We start from the raw sequence: 22,738 nt of genomic DNA, 5'->3' as shown, positions 1-22,738 counted from the left end.
TCCACATTGTCTACTTCCTCAACATCTACAGCCTTGATCTGCTCATCCAAAGTTCGTTTCTTTCCTCGGGCTGAAGTAAAGTCTATATCTTTGATTGGAAGATACTGAACTTCTTTCAGGTATGATGGAATTATCCACTTACAAGATTCTTCTGTACAAGTTTTGCTAGTCCCATACAGTCTGGCTGACGCTTCCAAATAAAATAACACAGAAGAAATATGTGTACATGTTTCTCCCAAACCAGCCATGCAGTTGCAATGTGCACAGCAAATCTCGCCATTTAATTCAGTGATAATCCAACAAGTTAGTGGTGTGTCACTAAACCTTTGTGAATGGCGAATCTAAGACAAAAGGCATAAATATTGGGCAGCTATCTTAGCTACAACTTACTCTGCCAGTAACCAGTAATCTGTCAGCAATTTTCCTGGTGTTGACTTCTTTGATCCATCCACTTACGAACTGGTTATACGCTTCTAATCCTTTCCTCGCCTTAAACTGACTCATACTAATAAAACTGGTTCGAAGTACTAAGTAAGACACCAAGTCACAATCTTCTACTGGTGGGTTGTCATCAAACTGTTCTCCTTCAGTCACTTTCCCAAGCGGATCTACTCCGTTAATCAAAGAAATCTTCTTATATTGATCCTTTCCTTCTTTCTTTAACTTATCTGCGTAGGAAGACAGCTGTACTGACATACTTGGCCAACTACTGCTCGTTATGATGGTTCACCAATATGGCGGATGCGTAGGCGAACAAAGTGATTGTGTAACCCGGATCACGTGTTGAAAATGCTCTATAAGGCACTCACAAATATTTTAATACATGCCCCTGCCAAGATTAGTCTGGATGACACAATGGCTTGCAGAGATGGCTGGTTGTTTTATGCTGTGCTCTTGGTTCATTTTATTGCTGTTTCCTCAGGTTCACCATTATGAGTGCAAGGCCGGAGGAGACGGTCCGGTTGGTCAGGCCTGAGCCGGACCAATAATCTGGAGTTGAACCAACTAGCTGACCAGCTCGAACTACATTACTCTCATGCAATCTTTGGACGATCACATCTACATGTAGCTACGTACATTTTACAGACGTTATTGAAAATGCATGACACGAGTAGTTACCTAGTTTCTCAGCCTAACTAAAGCACAGAACTACACGTATAGTACCTCCAATTACCTTACAGTACAGCATAGTATTCGTATCGTTTCGTACAGAAATGATTGTGGGTTCTACATACAGTATCACGTGTGCTGACAGTTGGCATTTATCACGTGTAAGGCAGGTGCCTTCTTTGATTCTAAACCAGCACTTGTACCACAATTCAATCTTCATAAAATAATCATTAGCATTTCTTCTCTTGGCTTCTTTTACTGGGCGAAGGGCTGGCAGTGACAAACCAGATGACTCATTCCGCGGCAAGAAGCTGTACACCCATACATTACATGGTGGCCATCTGGATGAGATGTTGAGTAGAAATCACTCCCCACTCGTCCTGTCGAGATAATGAGCAAACTCAGTCTCATCCACATCGTGCCATTTTCGAATACTGATTGGTCTCGTGACTGTCCACCAGTATATTTACGTGATGATCCGTTCATTTCACTGATACAAACCAGTATAGTAATATTTTTGTAGCCGTAGCTTTTTATTGTAGCTGTGTGGATTCACTGTATAGTAATTATATCTAGCTATTAAAAGGGGGCCATGCTGCATGGGTTCCCTGTGAAATTTGGGGGGAAAGTTGCAAGTTGTTAGCTAGTTTTACTTTAAAATTTAGCATCAATTTTAAATTTTAAGGCATTTTCAAGCCTATAAATTGCAAAAATTCTGCAGCTCCTGGGGGTTGCACCCCCAGACTCCCCTTGAATTTCTAATTGCTAGCTATAACTAAATGAACCATACAGCAAGTTTCATGCTGTGTCCCCTGTATGTCAGGTCTACAATTATACATAGTATAGAAAGTCTGAAGAACAACAAATAGGCTTGAGCATATTTATATATAGCTAGCTAGCAGTAAAATATCACTGAAATTGCATATCTGAGTGTCTAATTTTCAAAAATTTCCTGTGGGGGCATGCCCCCAGACCCCCCTAGAATGCTCATGCTTTGCACTTCGCAGAGTGTGCTTTGCACACTGTGCAACAGCTCCTCTCTCATTGGCATGTATATAGTAGCAATTTCAACATTATAGTCAATGGCCTGACCAACTCAATTTTCCCTCCTCCGGCCCTGGAGTGTTTGTTGTATGATTGGTAAGTATTGTGACAAAACAGTGATTATGCATGCACTTAGATGGCTTCACATAGCGTGCCACTTTTAGACAAGGAAGATAACTACTGTTTCCCACCCTTGTTTGCTAAATAATAGGGTTTATAATGTGGCTTGATCATTGGACAGTGTCCTCAAGATAGTTCAGTTGTATATCGGTGTATCATATCGGTTTATAGCACCAATATCGGCTCTAGTGTTGCACCGATATGGGATTTTGCCGATATTCCGATAACCGATATTGGATAATATTTTCAAGCCGATAAAGGTAGCCGATCCGATATAGCACAGCATGTCCATCTTGTAGCAATTTTTACTAGAACTTTGACTATGAAGGGTCAATTTAACTTGTTTATAGCAGCAGTATTGCTATAACGACAGCTGACAGTACAATGAAGCAGTAATAACAACTTTTTAATGCAGGAATATGCGACTCGATGCATTTGTAAACATGACGAGCATGTATTTCTAAATACGTACATGATATCTGTATCTGCTGCTTTTTTCATCATGGCGCCGATCCGATACCGATATACAAAAAACACAGCCGATACATGGTTTTTCCGATAACCGATCCGATTATCGGTGCAACACTAATCGGCTCCCACCGATATAGTAAAAATTTCTATATCGGCCACCGATACGATATGTATCAGTATATCGGTACACCTCTATTAACCACACAACATGCTATAGCTTTGTTTTTCACCTTGTTTTGTAACAATACATGCAGTACATTGAAATTAAATATATTTTGTAATTCACCAATTATTTCTTAATTCATCAATTACATCGCTATGATTAAGTGTAACTCAAGTAAAACCACAAACTATATCTTAACTGCTTTATAGTTTGTCTATTGTGTTTTCATACGCAAATTCTCTACGCAAAGCATCATGGCTGCTCAATTTTCGTTTACGTACAAATGGGATGTGCCCCCTTTCAACTCAAGAAGATGCAGTGCGCCATTCTTGGAAGCTTTCAAGGCCTGTTACGTTGTTTTCAATTGCTATACGCATGTTAGGCTAGCCTCTAGTGAACTGTTTTAACTGATTTCAGTTACCAACCATACCCTCTTCAAGTAAACATGACATTGAGCTTTAGTACAGTACGTAAACAGCCTTTATTAAATGAATAAAGCTTTATTTTCTGTACCTCAAAGCCTGTTTGCTCACAAGGGTGTTGGACAGACACACGGTTTTTGCCAAACCAATTTCAGCACATGCACTAATTAATTAGAATACACTTACGATACATGTGTACTAGCAGTGATACAGCATGATAGAGGCTATTCTTGTAGCGTAGATGTTTTCCTTTATTGTTTTAGCACTAGTGTTATAGCTGTAGAGATGAGCCAGTAATTATTCTTATCAGGCAGCTAGGTGGCACCACCAGGTGAGATGATGGGGCTATTTAAATAATCTGGCTCATCACACAGCCCTAATGCTAGTGTGAAGTACTGAAGCAACAAAGGAAAACAAAAACATATACGCTACAACAATATAGCCTCTGTCACACTTTGTCACTGTGAGTACACGTGTATCGTAAGTGTATTCTAATTAATTAGTGCATGCGCTAGTGTCACATGACTTGTAAGGAAGAGCAGTACCAGTAATTACAGCTCGATAGTGCTGTCTCCAGTGTTGCAAGGGATGGATAATGCCTGGATTATTGTTTAAAAGCTGTTTCCAACTCAGTCCATGAGTCCAGTCCGTGAGTCCAGTCCATGGAATAAAGTAGGCCCCTTTGGCCGGCTGTGACCTGTGGGCACACACCTGGTTTAAAAAAATTCTGCTGTACACCTGTAGCTACAAACATTATATATACTTCTTGTGTTACTTTATTATACAAAATAATGTGATTGTTGTCATTGTTGTTTTGCAGACATCTGGGTGCTGTTAATACTGTCACATTTGTGGACAAGGGAAGAAGATTTGTTACCACCTCAGATGACAAGAGTTTAAGAGTCTGGGAATGGTAAGGGACTTGTACCTGTGTGTGTGCGTGGGTGTGTGCGTGCGTGCGTGACTGCGTGTGTGACTGCGTGTGTGTATTGCTTCATTCTATCCTGCTGGTACTTGGTGTTATCTAATGTCCACGTCTCACATAATGGTCTCGGGTGGGACTTTAGGTGCCTGAGGACAGTGCTACCATGCACCAGCCATTCACATCACCTAAAAGGTATCCATGAACTTGTGAAAATATGACATGTAGCACCTTCACCCGTGAGACATGTGTGGGGTACTAGTCCGGGAGTTTGTAAAAGACGGAATAAGGAATAGCGGAATAACGGAACAACTCGCATCACAATGAACGGGCATTTATATGGCTTATGCAATGTTAGGGTGATTGTACTGTTACAGCTGTGAACTCATCCTTCGTAGATATCCTTACAATGTAGAGTGATTGCGTGTACTGTTACAGCTGTGAACTACACTGCTTCGTCACTCATAGATGTCCTAGCGAAATGATTACTATACGCTCTTACTACTACTGTATGTAACTAAGCTAGAATATACAATAGTTAGCTATTAGTTTCGTTTTCGAGTCTTCATCCTTCCAGTGGAGGGATGAAACGAAATGACTGCCACGCCCCCTTTGCTCATGACGTTGGTACCATACTTAACATACAGTACCCGCTTATGAAGTGCAAAATTACATTTGATTATAGCTCTTACTAGCCACTACTATATGTAAAGTATGGTACCACTGTCGCAAGCAAAAGGGGGTGTGACAGCCGTTTCGTTTCATCCCTCCACTGGAAGGATGAAGACTTAAAACAAAACTAATAGCTAACTACTGTATATTCTAGCTGTGCTAGCGCAATGATACTTAGCTACATACAGTAGTAGTAAGAGCATATAGTAATCACTTCGCTAGGACGGCTATGAGCGACGAAGCAGTGTAGTTCACAACTGTAACAGTACACGCAATCGCCCTAACATTGCAAGGATATCTACGACGGATGAGTTCACAGCTGTAACAGTACAATCACCCTAACATTGCATAAGAAGCCATATTGATATAAAACGCCCATTTGTTGTGGCTCGAGTTATTCCGCTATTCCGTTATTCCTAGTTCCGCCTTTACAAACTCCCTACTAGTCCTGCCACTAGTGCTGTACACCTACAAAATTTTTGTCACTGGTTAATTGCCTACCAATAATTGGCAATAACTGGTTAATTGGTTTGTTTGTATATTGGCAGACATAATGAGTCAACAAGCCTGCTGGAAGGTTTAGGGTGGTACCAAAGTGACCATCAACATCCTGTCTAGCAATAACAGTTATTACAATCACATATTTACACATTCTTTGAGGTTATGTTATGATGTTAACACTTGTCAGATAACTGGTTTAAAGGTTTCTTCACCAGTTATTGGCTGACCTAGACAACACCGTTAATAACTGGTTAATTGGACACCAGTGTACAGCACTACCTGCCACCAGGAGGATTTTTTGAAGGTCATTAAGGTTCCAGTCTGGAAGACTTGTATGGGGTACTAGCCTTGCTCCAGGAGGATTTGAAACTGGAGTGCCAGTTCTCTGGGCAACAATATTTGTGTGTGTGTGTGTGTGTGTGTGTGTGTGTGTGTGTGTGTGTGTGTGTGTGTGTGTGTGTGTGTGTGTGTGTGTGTGTGTGTGTGTGTGTGTGTGTGTGTGTGTGTGTGTGTGTGTGTGTGTGTGTGTGTGTGTGTGTGTGTGTGTGTGTGTGTGTGTGTGTGTGTGTGTGTGTGTGTGTGTGTGTGTGTGTGTGTGTGTGTGTGTGTGTGTGTGTGTGTGTGTGTGTGTGTGTGTGTGTGTGTGTGTGTGTGTGTGTGTGTGTGTGTGTGTGTGTGTGTGTGTGTGTGTGTGTGTGTGTGTGTGTGTGTGTGTGTGTGTGTGTGTGTGTGTGTGTGTGTGTGTGTGTGTGTGTGTGTGTGTGTGTGTGTGTGTGTGTGTGTGTGTGTGTGTGTGTGTGTGTGTGTGTGTGTGTGTGTGTGTGTGTGTGTGTGTGTGTGTGTGTGTGTGTGTGTGTGTGTGTGTGTGTGTGTGTGTGTGTGTGTGTGTGTGTGTGTGTGTGTGTGTGTGTGTGTGTGTGTGTGTGTGTGTGTGTGTGTGTGTGTGTGTGTGTGTGTGTGTGTGTGTGTGTGTGTGTGTGTGTGTGTGTGTGTGTGTGTGTGTGTGTGTGTGTGTGTGTGTGTGTGTGTGTGTGTGTGTGTGTGTGTGTGTGTGTGTGTGTGTGTGTGTGTGTGTGTGTGTGTGTGTGTGTGTGTGTGTGTGTGTGTGTGTGTGTGTGTGTGTGTGTGTGTGTGTGTGTGTGTGTGTGTGTGTGTGTGTGTGTGTGTGTGTGTGTGTGTGTGTGTGTGTGTGTGTGTGTGTGTGTGTGTGTGTGTGTGTGTGTGTGTGTGTGTGTGTGTGTGTGTGTGTGTGTGTGTGTGTGTGTGTGTGTGTGTGTGTGTGTGTGTGTGTGTGTGTGTGTGTGTGTGTGTGTGTGTGTGTGTGTGTGTGTGTGTGTGTGTGTGTGTGTGTGTGTGTGTGTGTGTGTGTGTGTGTGTGTGTGTGTGTGTGTGTGTGTGTGTGTGTGTGTGTGTGTGTGTGTGTGTGTGTGTGTGTGTGTGTGTGTGTGTGTGTGTGTGTGTGTGTGTGTGTGTGTGTGTGTGTGTGTGTGTGTGTGTGTGTGTGTGTGTGTGTGTGTGTGTGTGTGTGTGTGTGTGTGTGTGTGTGTGTGTGTGTGTGTGTGTGTGTGTGTGTGTGTGTGTGTGTGTGTGTGTGTGTGTGTGTGTGTGTGTGTGTGTGTGTGTGTGTGTGTGTGTGTGTGTGTGTGTGTGTGTGTGTGTGTGTGTGTGTGTGTGTGTGTGTGTGTGTGTGTGTGTGTGTGTGTGTGTGTGTGTGTGTGTGTGTGTGTGTGTGTGTGTGTGTGTGTGTGTGTGTGTGTGTGTGTGTGTGTGTTGTGCGTAGTGTAGTGCATGTGTTAGTTTGTATTGTAATGTGTGTATAGTACATGTGCATAGCACGTGTGTGATGTCTGTTATTGTATTTAACATTGTCATCATAGGGATACTCCAGTAGATATGAAGTATGTTGCAGAACCTGGGATGCACTCAATGCCGTCAGTAACACTTCACCCTAATGGTATGTTGTAATGAGGACATTGCTTTTCCTTTGTACAGCGTGCATGTCAAAGTTGTCAATTGTGTATGTTTTGTGGATACGGTGCACACGATGTTAGTAAAGCATTGCATATGTTGAAATTTATAATGGGAACAAAATTTTAATTCCTTGTAAACTTACAGTGGCTCAAAGAAGGGTCTTGATGCAGAAGTTAGTGTGTGTGTATTTATAAAAGTATGTGTACTGATTTGTATGGAATTACAGTAGGTTTGTTAAGTGTTGACTGTTGAGGCAAACGTTTGCCCTCAAACACTGTCAAGATTCAATGATTTCCAAATGGCTCTGATCACACAGTGATTGCATGCTATTTGGGATTATATGGAGAAAGTGAAGTTGAGCATATCAATGGTGTTAGGCCTGGTTTCCTAAATTACAGCTAGTTAGTCATAGAATATTAGATATGAAGCACGTGCGCTGCTGTGCATGCACGAGGAATTCATATAAAAACTGTCACGTTTTTACACCTTTGGCCTTTTGTTAGTGAGCTGAATGCATGAAAGTTAAGGGCACGGGTGGGTGGGACCATTGATATGCTCAACTTCGCCTTCTTCATATAATCCCAAATAGCATGCAATCACTGTGTGATCTGAGCCATTTAGAAATCATATTTCAGAAGGCTTAATCTCACATATCAATGGTGTTGTTCATAGCTCACAACCAACCAACTGGCTTGGGAAGGTGGAGTTGAGTACAGTACTATGTCACAAATAGCACAATAGAGGGTACACACAGGATTTTACAAACATCTAGCTATGTCTCACTGCCCCTGCGGGATAGCACGGCTCAGCCATAAGAGGGATCATGGCTAGAACAGTAGTAGAATTTTCTGAAAACAGACTCTGTACTCCAATCAGCTGTTTTCAATAATTATATCCCCAGTGGTAATCTCAGAGTCAGCAGCTGCTGTGGATGAAGCCCCTCTTGTGTAGTGTGCTGTAAATACTGTCACATTGATTCCCAACATCTTAAGGATCTCTTTTAACCACCTAGCAATGGTGCACGGAGTTACAAGGTTATGAGGCTTGACGATACCTAAAAATAGCTGACTGTTTCCCTTTCTCAAATGTGCTGTTACCTGTTTATAACAATACTAATAATAATAATAGTGTCTCCAATGGGCAGAGCTGTTTATTGTCAGGAAAACTGGCATAAATAATAGTCAGTTAGGGGTTTACCCTGTCTTGACTGCTTGGCCAGAGTAGAGGGTAGAAATACTACATCCTCTGGTTTGAACTGACAATTGTCCAGTTGTATAGCTGCCAAATCAGTGGAGTGGGATGGTCTAGCCAACGACACCAGCACATACAGCATTATCACATGAATGTTGATAATTTTATTGATAGTGTAGCAGTGTTCACCATAGTAGAATATGATCAAGAACCACCTGCACATTCCAGGTACCTGTGTATTTAGACAGTGATGGCCTTGCATGGAAAGCCCCTTTGAAGAGTCTGGCCACTAAGGGTGCTTACCCACGTCGACGTCATCCACTTTGTTGTGAACACTGGATATTGCTGATCTGTAAGTATTAAGTGAATTGGTCTGGTACTCCTGTGAGTTTAGCTCTGCCAAAAAATTAGCTACATCAGGAGCTCGTCCTGAAATGAGATCACAACCCTGTTCAGTACACCAGCCCAACCATTTCTTGAAGTGGGAATCATAGGATCGCAATGTTCTACTCCTCCAGGATGCAAGGATTAGCTCCTCAGCTTCGTTAGAAAGGTTTGTACCTCCATACTACTGCCGGAGATAGGCCACACTGCTAGTTTGAAATGTTACATGCAGTTTCCCTATCACTTGAGCTAGCTGACATGCTGTCACCTGATCTTCCTGTGGGGTCTGGTTCGCCTCCAACTTGATGTGGTGAAGTTTCTCCCCTGGCAGGCTCAAATGTAATGTGGTAGAGTGCATGCGGTACTCTATCTGTTTGGCTACACCCTCCATCTTCAAGTGCTAGGGCTCCACCTATTCGTTCAATCTCTTGAGGTTTATTGCTGGTCTCATCTGACCCCCTTTCATGGGTATTAGGAAGAAAGTTGAGTAAAAACTCCCTTGTGGCTGAGGGTTGGGTATGTTGATTACAGCTCCCTTCTCTTGAAGGGTACCTACTTCCTCCTGTATCAAGAGACTTTGCTCTTCTGAGGATGTAGGAGGGTTTGGCTGTTGTACCTGCACTGGTGGGTTGAGGAGTGGAATTTGAAAACCTTGTATAGTTTTGATTACTCATTTTTCTGTTGTCAGTGCTTGCCAATTCTTTACGAAGTGGCTCAGCCTGCCAGCCACATTGAGTGACAGTAGTGATGCCTGTAGCTTTATGATACCTTTGTAAATCATGTAAATCAGTGCCGATCCTACTGGTAAAACACTATTATTACTGATGATAACACTTCCCGCAAAGATATCAAGGGAGACTTTACCCCCTGAGTTTCCTTAAGAAGGAATCCAAGTATATTTGCCTCCATCATATAAGCAACTTGGCCAACTTGTAAATCTGCAGTTCATATTCATGCTGTAACAGTTCATGTTTGTGCTGTAACTTCTCAATTTGTTCTTTTACATCGTGGAGCTCCTTAAGCATTGACATATTGATGCCACCCAACATATCAATAATCTCTGCTAGTTCCTTGACATCGATGTCGTCCTGGCAATATAATATAGTCACTACACTCTTAAAGAGTTTCCTACGTAGCTTCTGCCTCCATCAAGGGCCTTCCATCTTTTATCAACTCCGTCAAACGTTTTGAACAGTCTCCTAAATTGTTGAAGAGCTGCAACGCCATCGTAGACTGGTGAGACTGAGGTTAACACATGTTGAGGCATATACTAAATATACCATATTTGACCGGTTAATAGCCGCAGCTACTATAACTTTCAGCAAGCAAAACCCTGTGGCTGCTATCCGAGGGTGGCTACTATGAGCTTGTGTGGCAGCAGCCCGCAGCGTTTATACGGATTCACGAGTGACTGACCTTGTTTAATCACCTGTCAATACTGTCATTCACTTTAGCTTCTCTCAAAAATTCTATTTCCTGGCTTAAAACAACTCCTTTTCCTGGTTTCTGCTTCAAATGTGTCTAGTCAACACTTGTAACAATATGTTCAGATACAAGCCGCGGCTCTTATGACAATAATTCTAGGCTGTGGAGCGGCTACTATGCGGGGGCGGCTATTAACTGGTCAAATACGGTACCCGTTGGTTGCCATGGTTTTCTAACATAATTTACACATTCTTTTGAACTTGACATCAAAGATATGTGTGCATTGGGTTCTAGTCATTTGTTGGGCTTGGCCTGCTGACTGAAAGCTGTTGGACCCTTTCCTCTTGAGCTGGTCCCTCCTCTGGAGTATGGTAGGCTGTTTTGTTGCCTCAGGATCATCTTGGGTCTGCCCCTTTGCTGAGTGTATTGTGAGGGAACCTTGGTGGCTTGCCTTGGATCCAGCACCTCGAGCTTGGCGGAACGTCTTGAGCTGTGTCAGGTGCTCCACTGCTTTCTCCAGAAAGGATGGTTCAAAAAGTGTTGTTGTAGCTGAAGAGAATAGATCGGAGTCTTGGCCAAATGCCACAAGGTCCTTGTTGTATACCTCCAGAATGAGTGTCCTCCTCTCAACGTTACATTAGGAAGAGGCGTTTCCCATGAAAGTCAGAACAGCTTTTACTGTGGTCTCCACATCCTCCACAATAATAGGATTGTCCTTATTAATGTTGTCTAGCAGACCCATGAGAGGGCCAGCTGCATCCAGGAATAGTGCCTGGATGCAGGAGTGGGATTGGTCTGCAGATTTAACGTTCTTTGAGCATTCCGTAGCCATCAGTTTGTCTAGGCGAGGTGGAGTGGTGAAAGGGCGTGTCTTTAGTTAAGCTAAGTTTCTCACCCTTTGGACGCTTCGACTTTGTTGACGTCTGGGTCGTCTTTGAGCTCCATTTGCTCTTGCCAGGTCAGGCGTGTGGCGACATTGTCATCGTCATCACTGCCGAATACATTGTCTGGCATTGAAACGATGCTTGGCGCCGTGTTACTTGGTAACGTCCCAGGCTGACGACCATCAGGGAGCTGTGCTTCCTGCCCTTCTGGGGACTGCGTGTGCTTCAAGTTCTCCACATCCACGCATATGGTCGAGTGTTTGCTGCATGGCAGCAAGCAGTTCTGAGTTGTCTCCCGACATCACAATGGTAAATTAGTAGAATAGGTTCACAAATGGCTAACACTAGCGAGCTAGCAAAATGGCCAAAGGCGTGAAAACGTGGCAGTTTTTATATGGATGCCTCGTGCAGCTTTGTATCCTAATATTTTAACAACTAACTAGCTGTAATTCTAGGAAAGTAGGCCTAATACCATTGATACGCGAGACTGAGCCTTCTGAAATATGATATAAAAAGACAGTTCCTCTATTATTTACTCTTTGTGTTACTTATATGTAGTATTTTACAAATAAACGTCACTTACCTGTATGAGTATTGTTCTTATCACAGGGAAGTGGGTGTTATGTCAGGCTATGGATAACCAAATTCTCTGCTTCGGTGTACTGAATAACTTTCGGATGAACCGTAAAAAGAACTTCAAAGGCCATATGGTTAGTACTCTATTAAATGTATTCTAATGTTTCATGCACATCACTGCTTTACAGGTTGCAGGATATGCTTGTCAAATAGATGTGTCACCTGAAGGAAGGTTAGGCTTTAAGGCATACATGTATATATTGGTAAAGTCTATCTGTCGTAATTGTTATATGAAAAATGCCATCTCAGTGTATGAAATGACTTTATAAAACGATGTTATAAAGTACATGTTTGGGACCTACTTGTTATGATCACTATAATGAGGTGGTCTTATTAGTGAGGTCATTAAACACACCTTACCTAGCTATGTTTGAGACCTACTTGACATGGTCACTATAATGAGGTGGTCTTATATTAATGAGGTGGCTACTAAGTGAGGTTTCACTGTAGCCACCTCATTAATGTAGTTAGTGATTTGTAGCATTTTATTGTCATATGTACTAAGGCTGGGACGAAGCTTCGAATGTTTCGGTGGTTCGAAGGTTAAGTAAACTTCGAATTTTAAAAATATCCTTCGAAGCTTTGTAATGCACTCATTTTTTACAAAAGAATTACAAATAAACGTCGTTGTCTTTATTGCAGCTGCTTATTGATCTTGCACAATCGACGTTCGTCTCTTCGCGAGTGCCACGCCCACTTTTACATCATCGCAATTTAGTTTGCTACCACAGTTATAGCCTTGAAACACCTTAAAAAGTGATAGATATTGCAGGAAAACATCTGTTTAGCCATTAGTTGCTGTTTACCTATGTATGATTGCAGTATAGCGGATACGCCCATTTGCAATCGATTGATCGCATCATTCAGTACTGCTGCTATGCACTTTCCAATGCTTGCAAACTTTGTCGCGGTAAGGACGTATCGGTTCGCCTTCAGGAAAGATTACCTCGGATTGGCTCGCCACGAGTGGATACAACTCTCAATACTCTAATTAAAGCCCTAAGCCCCGTGATTGCATACGTCATACAATGCATAATACATGCGCACAACACATTGCTACTATTAATAGGTCAGTCAATTCTCTACATCCTCCCGGGAGCGGTTGAGAGTATCCACCCATTCAGATATTAGACGTAGTGCTTTCACGGCAGCTCTTCTTCTGGGGCGATCACTATGTATAGCTGGATTATCTCCTGACTCTGGTTGATCTGGCTTACTGTAAACAGTCTCAGTTGGAAGTTCTTCATTATCAGTGTTTGACACTTCTAAAGGATATAATTTAACAATTGGACGTGATGTCCTATGGTTGCCTATTCTGATATTTGCAGCACGAATGTAGCCATCCTTTCCTTGAATGAGGTCTTCTACGATTGCCAGTTTCCAATACAGTCTAGCTTTTTCATCATGGACTATCACTATGTCACCTTTCTTAATGACTTGCTGGTTGTGTCCTGAAGATTTATGAAATTCCCTCAAAGAGGTGAGGTACTCACTCTTCCAACGCATCCAAAATTGCTTGATGACTTGTGTCTGTTTGTCTACCCGTTTCCTGATCATACTTGAAGTGAGGAAGTCTGGATCATCAGAATCATCTACATCTTCTAGATCATGGGGAATGATCTGCACTCTTCTACCATACAACAAATAGGATGGTGTGAGGGGTTCGGGATCTGAAAGATCAGAAGAAACATGGGTAAGAGGTCGATCATTCAACATTGCCTCCACTTCAACAATGATTGTTTCCAGCTGCTCCCGTGATATGTATGCTCGTCCCAATGTCTTCTTCACTGCTTGCTTCGTAAGTCCTATCGTCCTTTCCCAGAAGCCCCCATACCATGGGGCTCGTTTGGGAATGAACTCCCAAGTAACATTCTGACGTTCCAATGTCTCTTTCAGAGTGTCTGATTGCAATAACTTCTGTATATCCTCCGCGGCGGCAAGAAATGTAGATGCGTTGTCGGAGATCATCTTGCGTGGTAGTGACTTTCTACTGGAAAACCTTCTAAAGGCCAGCAAGAATGTATCAACAGATAAATCACTTACTACTTCAAGGTGTACTGCTCTTGTTACCGCGCAAGTGAAAAGACAAATGTAGACTTTCTTCTCCTGTTGTCCTTCCTTGACAAATAAGGCTCCGTTAAAGTCCACACCGGTGATGGTAAAGGGTTGAGCTTCAGTAACCCTGATCTTTGGTAGCGGTGGTGGGTCTGGGGCTCTGTATGGCTTACCAATGAGCTTCCTGCAGGGAACACAGTGTCTCAATACACTCTTAACACACTGCCGTATTGCTGGTATCCAGAAAATCTGGCGTAGGGCAGTAACGTTTGTATTCACTCCTCCATGATACAAGTTCTTGTGAGTGTCCTTTACAATCAGTTTGTTGACGGGATGCTTCTTGGGTAGGAGGTAGGGAAACTTGCTAAGATCTGATATCGGTGCATTATGTATTCGTCCTCCACAACGGATTAACTTCTTGTCATCAATAAATAATCTAAGCTGTTTGACTAAGTGAGGACATTTGGAAGATGTTGAGGATGTCTTGAGCAGGTAAGCAAGTTCTTCTGGAAAACTACTGTGTTGTACTGTAATGATCAAACGTCTACGTGCATCAGACAATTCAGTTCTAGTAAGCAGACCAGAAAGTTTGGGGTTTAACTTGCGAAGATTGTGAATAAAGCGGTAGATGTAAGCAATGGTGCCCAACAAACGATTAATGTGACTGTACCGTGAAGCATCAATGACTGTGAGTAGATTAGTTCGATCTTTCAATGAAGACATGGTAGTGGAGGGTATAAATTCTGTAGCTTCAGTCACTACTAGATCAAGAACATTGATAGGTGTCCAGGTTGGCCAATTGGAAGTGTTCGACAACCATTGTGGACCATGTGTCCATAACTCAGATGACATCAATTGCTCTGTGGATATTCCCCTGGTAAGGAGATCTGCGGGGTTATCGGATGAGGGTGTAAATGACCAAACTGTTGAAGGAAAACTTCAGAATTTCAGTTACTCGTTGGTATACAAAGGAGTTGGAATGGCTACCATTGTTGATCCAATGGAGAACTATTTGACTATCCGTCCAGAGGTGTACTGGAATGAGGTGCTGACTGGCTGAAATTGAAGCTTGAACAAATTTTGCCACTTTGGTAGCAGTAACAGCAGCCATCAACTCCAGTTTAGGTAGAGTCAAAGCTTTGATGGGAGCTACACAGCTTTTGGACATGACAAATGAGATGTTGTTGTCACTGCAGAGATAAACAATGGCACGATATGCCTTAGTGCTGGCATCAGCAAACACATAAAGATGATCTATAACTTTGTCTGATAGGATAGGGAAGTAGGCTCTTGGAATAGTTATGTTAGAGAGCTTGAGGATGTCACTGCGTATTCGAACCCATTTCTTTTGAAGTTCTTCATGAAGTGGAGTGTCCCAGGATCGTTTCTGTTGCCATACTTCTTGTGGTAGTATCTTGGCACGGATAGTAACTGGAGTAGCCCATCCTAGAGGATCAAAGATTAATGATGAATCTTGAAGAACACTACGTTTGGTTATGATGTTACTTGAAGGCAGTGACTTGGGAGCCAGTGACATTGTATCTGTACATGTATTCCAGAGGAGACCAAGGATCTGGACAGTGGTATTGTGGTCGATGGTCTTATTGGCAGTAGCAATCTGTTGTAGTGTGATACTGTTTGATGCCCAAGACCTTAGGTTGAAATTAGCTGTTGCATGAAGTTCCTTGCTTGTGTGTAGTATTCAAGGAGTTGAACCTCAGTGTCACACCCAGATATGATATTGTCAACATAGATATTGCGCTGAATGTATTCGGAAACACATGAACGAAATGTGCGAAGGTGTAGATCAATAGTGGCATGTAACATGAATGGAGAACTGGCTGTGCCAAATGGAACAGATGTAAAACGAAAAGTCTGAAGTAAACTGTCAGGGTTCTCAGGTTGCACTGGCCACAAGAAACGAGTAAAATTTCTGTCGTCTTCGTGTAATCTGACATGAAGAAAGGCCTTCTCAATGTCTGTTGACAGGGCATACTTGTGTAAATGAAAGCGCAACAGAATGGAACATAAATCATTCAAGAAAGGAGGTCCCACCTCTAGGCAATCATTCAGGCTTGCAGCAGAGGAGCTCTCACAGCAGCTACAGTCATATACAATGCGAATAGGAGTTGTTTGAGAGTCCTTCTTGACGGGATGATGGGATAAGTAGTGTACTGACAGTTCAGGAGTAGAAAAGGAGTGAGTGTCATTGACCCTTTCAATAAAACCACGGCGTTCCTGTTCCATTAGAATGTTGTCATACACTTTCAGTAATTGTGGACTTTGCCTTAACCTCGTGAGTAAACTGTTAGTTCTTCCCTTACAGATGTTGTAATTCGATGGTAGGTGTGGTTTGTCATCTTTCCATGGGAATTTGGCTGTATAAGTACCATCCGGTAGCTGATAGATGTTGTTAGATTGGTAGGATCTGAGAAAGCTAGAACCACATTCATGAGTGTCTGTACCACTGGCTTCTGTTGACCAAAGCTGTTGCAAATCAATCTCCTTTGGTGTAGTGGTAAATTGAAGCAGGATAGACATTGGTAATTGGGTAGACAATAAAGGTAGAGGTCCAGATAAAAGGTAGCCAAGTTGGGATTGCTGCGCTGTGGGACCGTTTCCTCTAATGATGTGGTCCTGTACAAATGACCAGTAATAGTCCACTCCAATTAGAATAGAGACTAGAAATTCGTCACTATCTGTAACGGGATTTGCAAGCTGCAGCCCTTTCAAAGGTGGTAAGCTCTCTTATTCCACTACACAGGAATTCTGAATAGGAGAGGCTATCTGTGGAACTATGAGGACAGAAATAGGAACAAGATCCCTGGTAAGCGTCTGTATCTGGATAGTAGCTACTCCTAAAGTCTGAAATGATGGCGAGTCATTGCCAAATGAAGACAGAGCTACTTGTGTAGTGGTGGATGGCACATTGTTGAGTTTGTTAGCTAGTTCTGAACAAATAAATGAGCGTTGTGCTCCTTTGTCAAAAAGAATGTTGGCATTCAGGCATGTGCCACCACCAATAACAGGAGCTATAGCAGTCTTGAGTAAACAAATAGTACGGTGGGAATCAGGAATGAGCAATGATGTGACTGGTGTAGCATTAGTGGTAGGTGAAGGAATAGGTTGTGGCACAATAGGTTGATGAGTGATCTGAGGTATGGCCCTTGGTTCATCGGTTCTATGGTCACTGTTGCACAAGCTCGTATGATGTTTTCGCTTGCAGTTTCTACATCGAATTTTTGAATTACATTGTGAGACTTTATGCTTGGCAAGACAGTTATAGCACAAGCGACCTTGCTTCACAATCTCCAGTCGTCTTTGATGATCTGTTACAGTAGTGCACTGGTGAGCTGCATGGGGTCCCTTGCAATATACGCATGATGGTGCTAACTTAGGTTTGTTACCCTGAAGTTTGGAACTCACTACAAAGGCAGCTGTAGAATGGGGCTGAGACTTGCATAGATCATCGTTACCGGATTCTAGAATTCGAATTTCCTTCAGGATAGAACACATTAGCTGAGAAAATGTCCATTCTGAGGTAGTGGCTTCTCTTGCTAGATTCTGTCTGATCTCTTTTGGCAGCTTACCAAGAATAATAGGCACAATCAGGTCACCGTATGTTTCTTCAGGTTTTCCCAGTGAGGAAAGGCCACGGGAGTGGCTCTCAATAGTATCATGAAACACACGCAGACTAGTCAGGTTGTTAGCTGGTCTTGGTATCTCAAGTAAAACCTTCATGTGTGCAGCAGTCACCTTGTGAGGCTGACCAAAACGATCTTGTAAAATGGCTACTGCATGTGAATAGTTATGGTCAGTATGGGGGAACCCTTCAATTGTCCTAGCTGCATCTCCTTCAAGCTGTGCCTTACGATAATTGAACTTTTGTACTCCTGTTAGATTGGGATTTAGATCAATTGCAGCTTGGAAGGAGTCCCAAAAGGTTAGCCAATGTAGAGGATTTCCTGAGAATGTTGGCAGGGTCAGTTTGGGTAACCTGCACATAGCAAACTGTTGAGATTGAGTGTGACCTGCTGCTCTTATTGGGTGTGTGGTTGATACGGTATTGATAGTGGGAATTCCAGCTAAGCTTGTAGAGTTGCTGAGTCTAAGGTTCTGGGTTGATAATGATGGCAATAACAGACTTGGGTCTCCTGCTAGACTAGATGATATAGGGCTGCCAGCATTCGTAACTGTTGGAATTAAGGGGGGAGGCCCTGAACCATAAACATAGCTGACAGATGTGAGTGAGATAGGTGAAGTCGAATGTGACGAGAATGAGTCTAGTGTTGGGAGTGTCAGTGACGAGGTTGGTACCAAACTACTAAGAGTTCCAAAACTAGCATTTACCACTGGTGCATAACTGATGGTGTTCATTACTGGTGTATCATGAGTAGTACATAACACTGGGGTGTCACTAGTGACAGTTGTAAAAGGTGTATCACAAGAACCAGTTGGTAATGTGCTAGTTATATCACTCACAACCTCCTTGTCTGGTCCTTGTATTGTAGCTTCACTTGATCCTTGCTGTGAGGGAGTAGCAGAATGATTTTCCCGCTGGAATAGGTCCACATGTTTGTTTAACTCATTAACTTTCTCCGTTATGGTGTCCTGTAGCTCCTCTGAATCCATAATAGCTTCTTCTAACTCCGTAGATTCTTGTATCAGTTCGAAAATCTGTTCATCAAGTGCTACAATCTGCTCCTTCTTCTTCTCTAACTGAGTAACAGCGGTGTTTAAATAAGTGACGGCAAGTTCATCAAGTTCTGTGGCTAGAGTTTCTTCCACTTTGCCAAAAATTCGTGTCACGTGGGAGCGGTATGCTCTTCGAGAAGTCCGTAGTCGAGTTAACCTTTCCATCGTCGTAGTCCACTGAAAATAATTACAAATGGCAAACAACTATGAAGTGCTTGCCTCTTCTGGCACTGTTAGTAGAGCCAATATGCCACGATGCCACAGCGTTTACGCCTGGGGTTATGAATCGGCTTCAATGGACGACAGAGTTCCTTCACAGCACCAGAGAATGTCACGGTAAGGACGTATCGGTTCGCCTTCAGGAAAGATTACCTCGGATTGGCTCGCCACGAGTGGATACAACTCTCAATACTCTAATTAAAGCCCTAAGCCCCGTGATTGCATACGTCATACAATACATAATACATGCGCACAACACATTGCTACTATTAATAGGTCAGTCAATTCTCTACAAACTTATTAAATAGGACTAGAAAGATAAAACTTAAGAAGGATGTTAGTAAGTACAAGAAAATCTGTAACTTGAAGGCTAACACTGAAGCTTCGAATGTCCGAACATTTACAAGCGAATATTCGAAGGTAAATTCCAATATTCATCCCTGCCCTAATATGTACCGTACACTGTATGTGTTTACATTAGGGCTGAAACGGATATCCGTATTATCCGGATATCCAGATAACACTTTAATATCTGGATAGTAACCTGAAGCCAACCGGGTAGTTTCTAATAATTTAAGGCATTTTATCTGTCTTTGAAGAAACCAACTGCTCATCACTAGATGAATGATTTTTTGCCATGAAAAGTTAGCTACTTTTACACGAAGTTAACAACAGCCTGGTAAATTAATCTGCTTTTTTGTGAGTGACTACTCCATCACTAATGTGGTAATGTTGCCGAAGAAGCTGTAGCAGAAGAGTTATTGCCTTATAAAGAGCTGTTTACTACTAGTTGTACCTGTGAAAGGTCTTGTAGCAACTGCTATATACATCCTGTTTTCGTGTTTTCTTTATCTGCCAATCTTGTTATAGACAATTGTATTAGCTACTGTAAGTGCAAAGTAACACTACAAACTCTTTGTTCTGATATGAACGTTATATTTACTTTGGTGTGTACTAGTAAAATAAGGCTGTTCACAATAAACTTTATAGCAAGTACTATCTGTAGGATATCCAGAAAGGTTTTGTTCAGGATATCCAGATAGTAAAAGTTGCTATCCGTTTCAGCCCTAGTTTACATGTGCTACTTTACTTGTATTCAGCTATGTGATATCAGGAGATGCTGAAGGTAAACTGCATGTATGGGACTGGAAGTCAACTAAACTTTACAGGTATAGTATGTGCACACATGAAATATTTTCCACTGTCGTAGTTCCTACATATTTATGAACCTTCAAGCCTTCAAGCCTGGAAAGCACTTTATGAGTGTCATTATTGAATATATTTGTTGGTTAGTGGTTATTCCAATTTCATTCCCCACACGACTACTGAGGTTGACACTTCTACCAAATATCCATTAAGGTATTAATTAAAGTATCCACCAGACCACTTAACCCCTCTGCCATGTGACCTGCACACTGTACATCACCTCTAACAAGTGACCTCTATCTGATTATGTAACAAAATGTGGTAAAGGTTTCTGTGTATATGTGGCTTGGATATACTAAGCTATTCATCCTGTACATATGTATGTGGTATTGATTAGTGCTGACTATGTGTAGCAATATTCTTTTGAGATCACAAGATGAATAATGATGCATCTCCAACCTCCTTTGAGCAAGCCCCCATGAGAATTATCCTTACACCATGTAAAATATTTTTAGTGAAAAAAGGTACATGTAATGGTATTTTTCAACACCTCACTGTACCTTTTATAATGTGCATGCCTGCCCTAATTGTTATACGTACTTGTATGTTTCTCTTTACTGTAGTAAATTCAAGGCACATGATTCTGTATGTATTGGTTGTCTGTGGCATCCTCACGAGACTTCAAAAGTGATAACATGTGGTTGGGATGGACTGATCAAGTTCTGGGACTGATACACAATCCACTATACCATTCATTATACACACCCTCTCTGTACATGTTACATTACTCTATGTGTTTTGTTGTGTGTCCGTATAATTATGGTGATACTCTTCAGTTACAAAATAAGCGGCTTAAAATTTTTATGTCAGACATCTACATATGTCACAACAATACAGTATGTCCTAGCATTATAGGGATCACACACTATGTAACCAATAGTTCAGTCAGTAGGAGCTATGGCTTTTGTGCTATGATCAAGGAATAGCCAACCGAATCATTGTAGATGTTCCTTGATTCTAACGGCTCGTCAAATTTGTCAGTGTGGAGGATATTAAAGCCAGCTCCTTTGCAATGAGTTTGTATATCTTCCAGTGATAACGGGTAAGAGGACAGATATGTCACATCTCCATACTTGCACCAGCTAAGACCCAGTGTTGACAGTGAAACAAGAAAGCCCTTTGGAACCAACATGTCGTAAACCTTCTTTAGTCCACCAATGTACTCTCCTAGTGATTCATAGCAGACATCCATACAAAAGTTACTGCTAATAATGTTGACAGGAGTTTTAACAGATGGAACAACTATGTTAGCTCTAAAATCACAGGGAGCAGAATCTTTGAGGACACTTCGCAGCCTTTCTTTACGTCTTGCCACAGCATCATGACTGGTTTGACCTTCAAGGCTTTGTACAATGTGTCTGAAATATGGAGACCAGTCATAAGCGTCCGGATCATTGTTTCTCCACATCAACACTTCTTCACGATTAGCTTCCATGTAGTCAGAATGGTATATCTCTGCGACATATGGGGCAGCACTGATGAGAGGATAAATGCAGGGACCTCCTCCTGCCTCCAACAGAACTGCAGTAGCATTATCCCACTGTTTGTTGTATGTTTGGTAGAAGTGATGAAAGCATTGGTGGAACCACACATATTGACGCTTGGTGGAGGCTGACTGTGAGCCTTCAGAAAATACATCAGGATATCGAACTTGTAAGTAATTTCTGACATCACTGTAGCGATCTATCATACTCTTTGTATGACTGTAACACACAATACATAATAACTTGTTAATAGTTCACCACTGTAGCTACAAACCATCATGCTATGTCAAACTGATCTGCATTGTGTACAGCCACAAGTATAATGCCGACAGATTGGATTGCAGCCAAACATGAGGTTTAATATACTGTGACCGGATTTGACAAAACCAGGCTTCCACACACATCCAATTCTTTAACTGCTTGTAATTTTACCACACAGTATGCTACTGACCTACAATTTTCACTACATTATGCAATAACAGGTCAAAGTTTGAAAGTGATAGTGTACTCCAACATCGAGTTATGGTCCTTCAAAGTTTCAAATCTGGATGTGTGTGGAAGCCTGGTTCCGGTCACATCATGATTGAAGCGCACATAGGCCGTGTACATATGTCATCATTAATGTTTTGGGGAAATGAAGTGAAAGCCACATAAGTGACCAAAATGTTCTGACATATCAACAATTCTGTGCATAGTCCTCATGTATTTTGGCCCAAGTCAAAAATGCAATCTAGCTATTACACCATGCAAACCCATCAGTAGATTGCAATTCAAGCAGCTTAGCTAGGGTCCGCAACGTGAAATTTCGACCTCCGAGAATCAACTACCAAACCACCCACAAATGCTAGGCTAGGTACCACTTAGAAAATTCCAGATTGGCGTTATTTTTTATTAACGTCTTGTCGTGCAAATCGGCGAATATGCTTACAAATTACGAGATATTTTGCTATATCTTCAAGGAAGTGTCTTTTAAAGCTACAATAAGCGCTCTCAACCTTTCTTACTAACTGTACTCTAAACTAAAACCATCAGTGGCTGCATTGTCTGGAGCAATTTCCAGCCGCAGCATCGCGAAAATGAAATTTCGGACTCGAAAAAAGTTTCGATGCCACTGGAGCACACAGTAGCGATACCAAAGTAACCCTCCCAGGTCAAACTGGTCT

The 22,738-nt window shown here is 42.1% G+C and overlaps 2 protein-coding genes across 2 annotated transcripts in view; one reads left to right on the top strand and one right to left on the bottom strand.

Annotated features, from left to right (window-relative positions):
* LOC136257183 (pre-mRNA-processing factor 17-like) overlaps window positions 1–20,878 on the top strand; it is a 59,897-nt gene extending 39,019 nt beyond the window's left edge. The window contains exons 13-18 of the mRNA XM_066050253.1: window positions 4,151–4,243; window positions 7,303–7,379; window positions 11,890–11,990; window positions 12,045–12,088; window positions 19,986–20,054; window positions 20,655–20,878. Coding sequence (XP_065906325.1) covers window positions 4,151–4,243; window positions 7,303–7,379; window positions 11,890–11,990; window positions 12,045–12,088; window positions 19,986–20,054; window positions 20,655–20,763 — 493 coding nt within the window. The 3' untranslated portion in view covers window positions 20,764–20,878. The remainder of the gene's footprint in view (window positions 1–4,150; window positions 4,244–7,302; window positions 7,380–11,889; window positions 11,991–12,044; window positions 12,089–19,985; window positions 20,055–20,654) is intronic.
* Window positions 20,879–20,986: 108 nt separating this feature from the next.
* On the bottom strand, window positions 20,987–21,781 carry LOC136259389 (nicotinamide N-methyltransferase-like). Its single transcript, XM_066052882.1, has one exon. The coding sequence runs from the start codon at window positions 21,779–21,781 to the stop codon at window positions 20,987–20,989; it is 795 nt and encodes a 264-aa protein (XP_065908954.1).
* Window positions 21,782–22,738: the final 957 nt, after the last annotated feature.

The sequence above is a fragment of the Dysidea avara genome, chromosome 6 (assembly GCF_963678975.1).
Source record: "Dysidea avara chromosome 6, odDysAvar1.4, whole genome shotgun sequence".
Taxonomy (NCBI): Eukaryota; Metazoa; Porifera; class Demospongiae; order Dictyoceratida; family Dysideidae; genus Dysidea; species Dysidea avara.
Note: the sequence above shows the minus strand (reverse complement) of the source record. Positions and strands in the feature narration are given on the sequence as shown.

Excerpts from the sequence above, each read along its gene's own strand:
- LOC136259389 (XM_066052882.1), bottom strand. The coding sequence starts at position 21,781 with ATGATAGATCGCTACAGTGATGTCAGAAATTACTTACAAGTTCGATAT.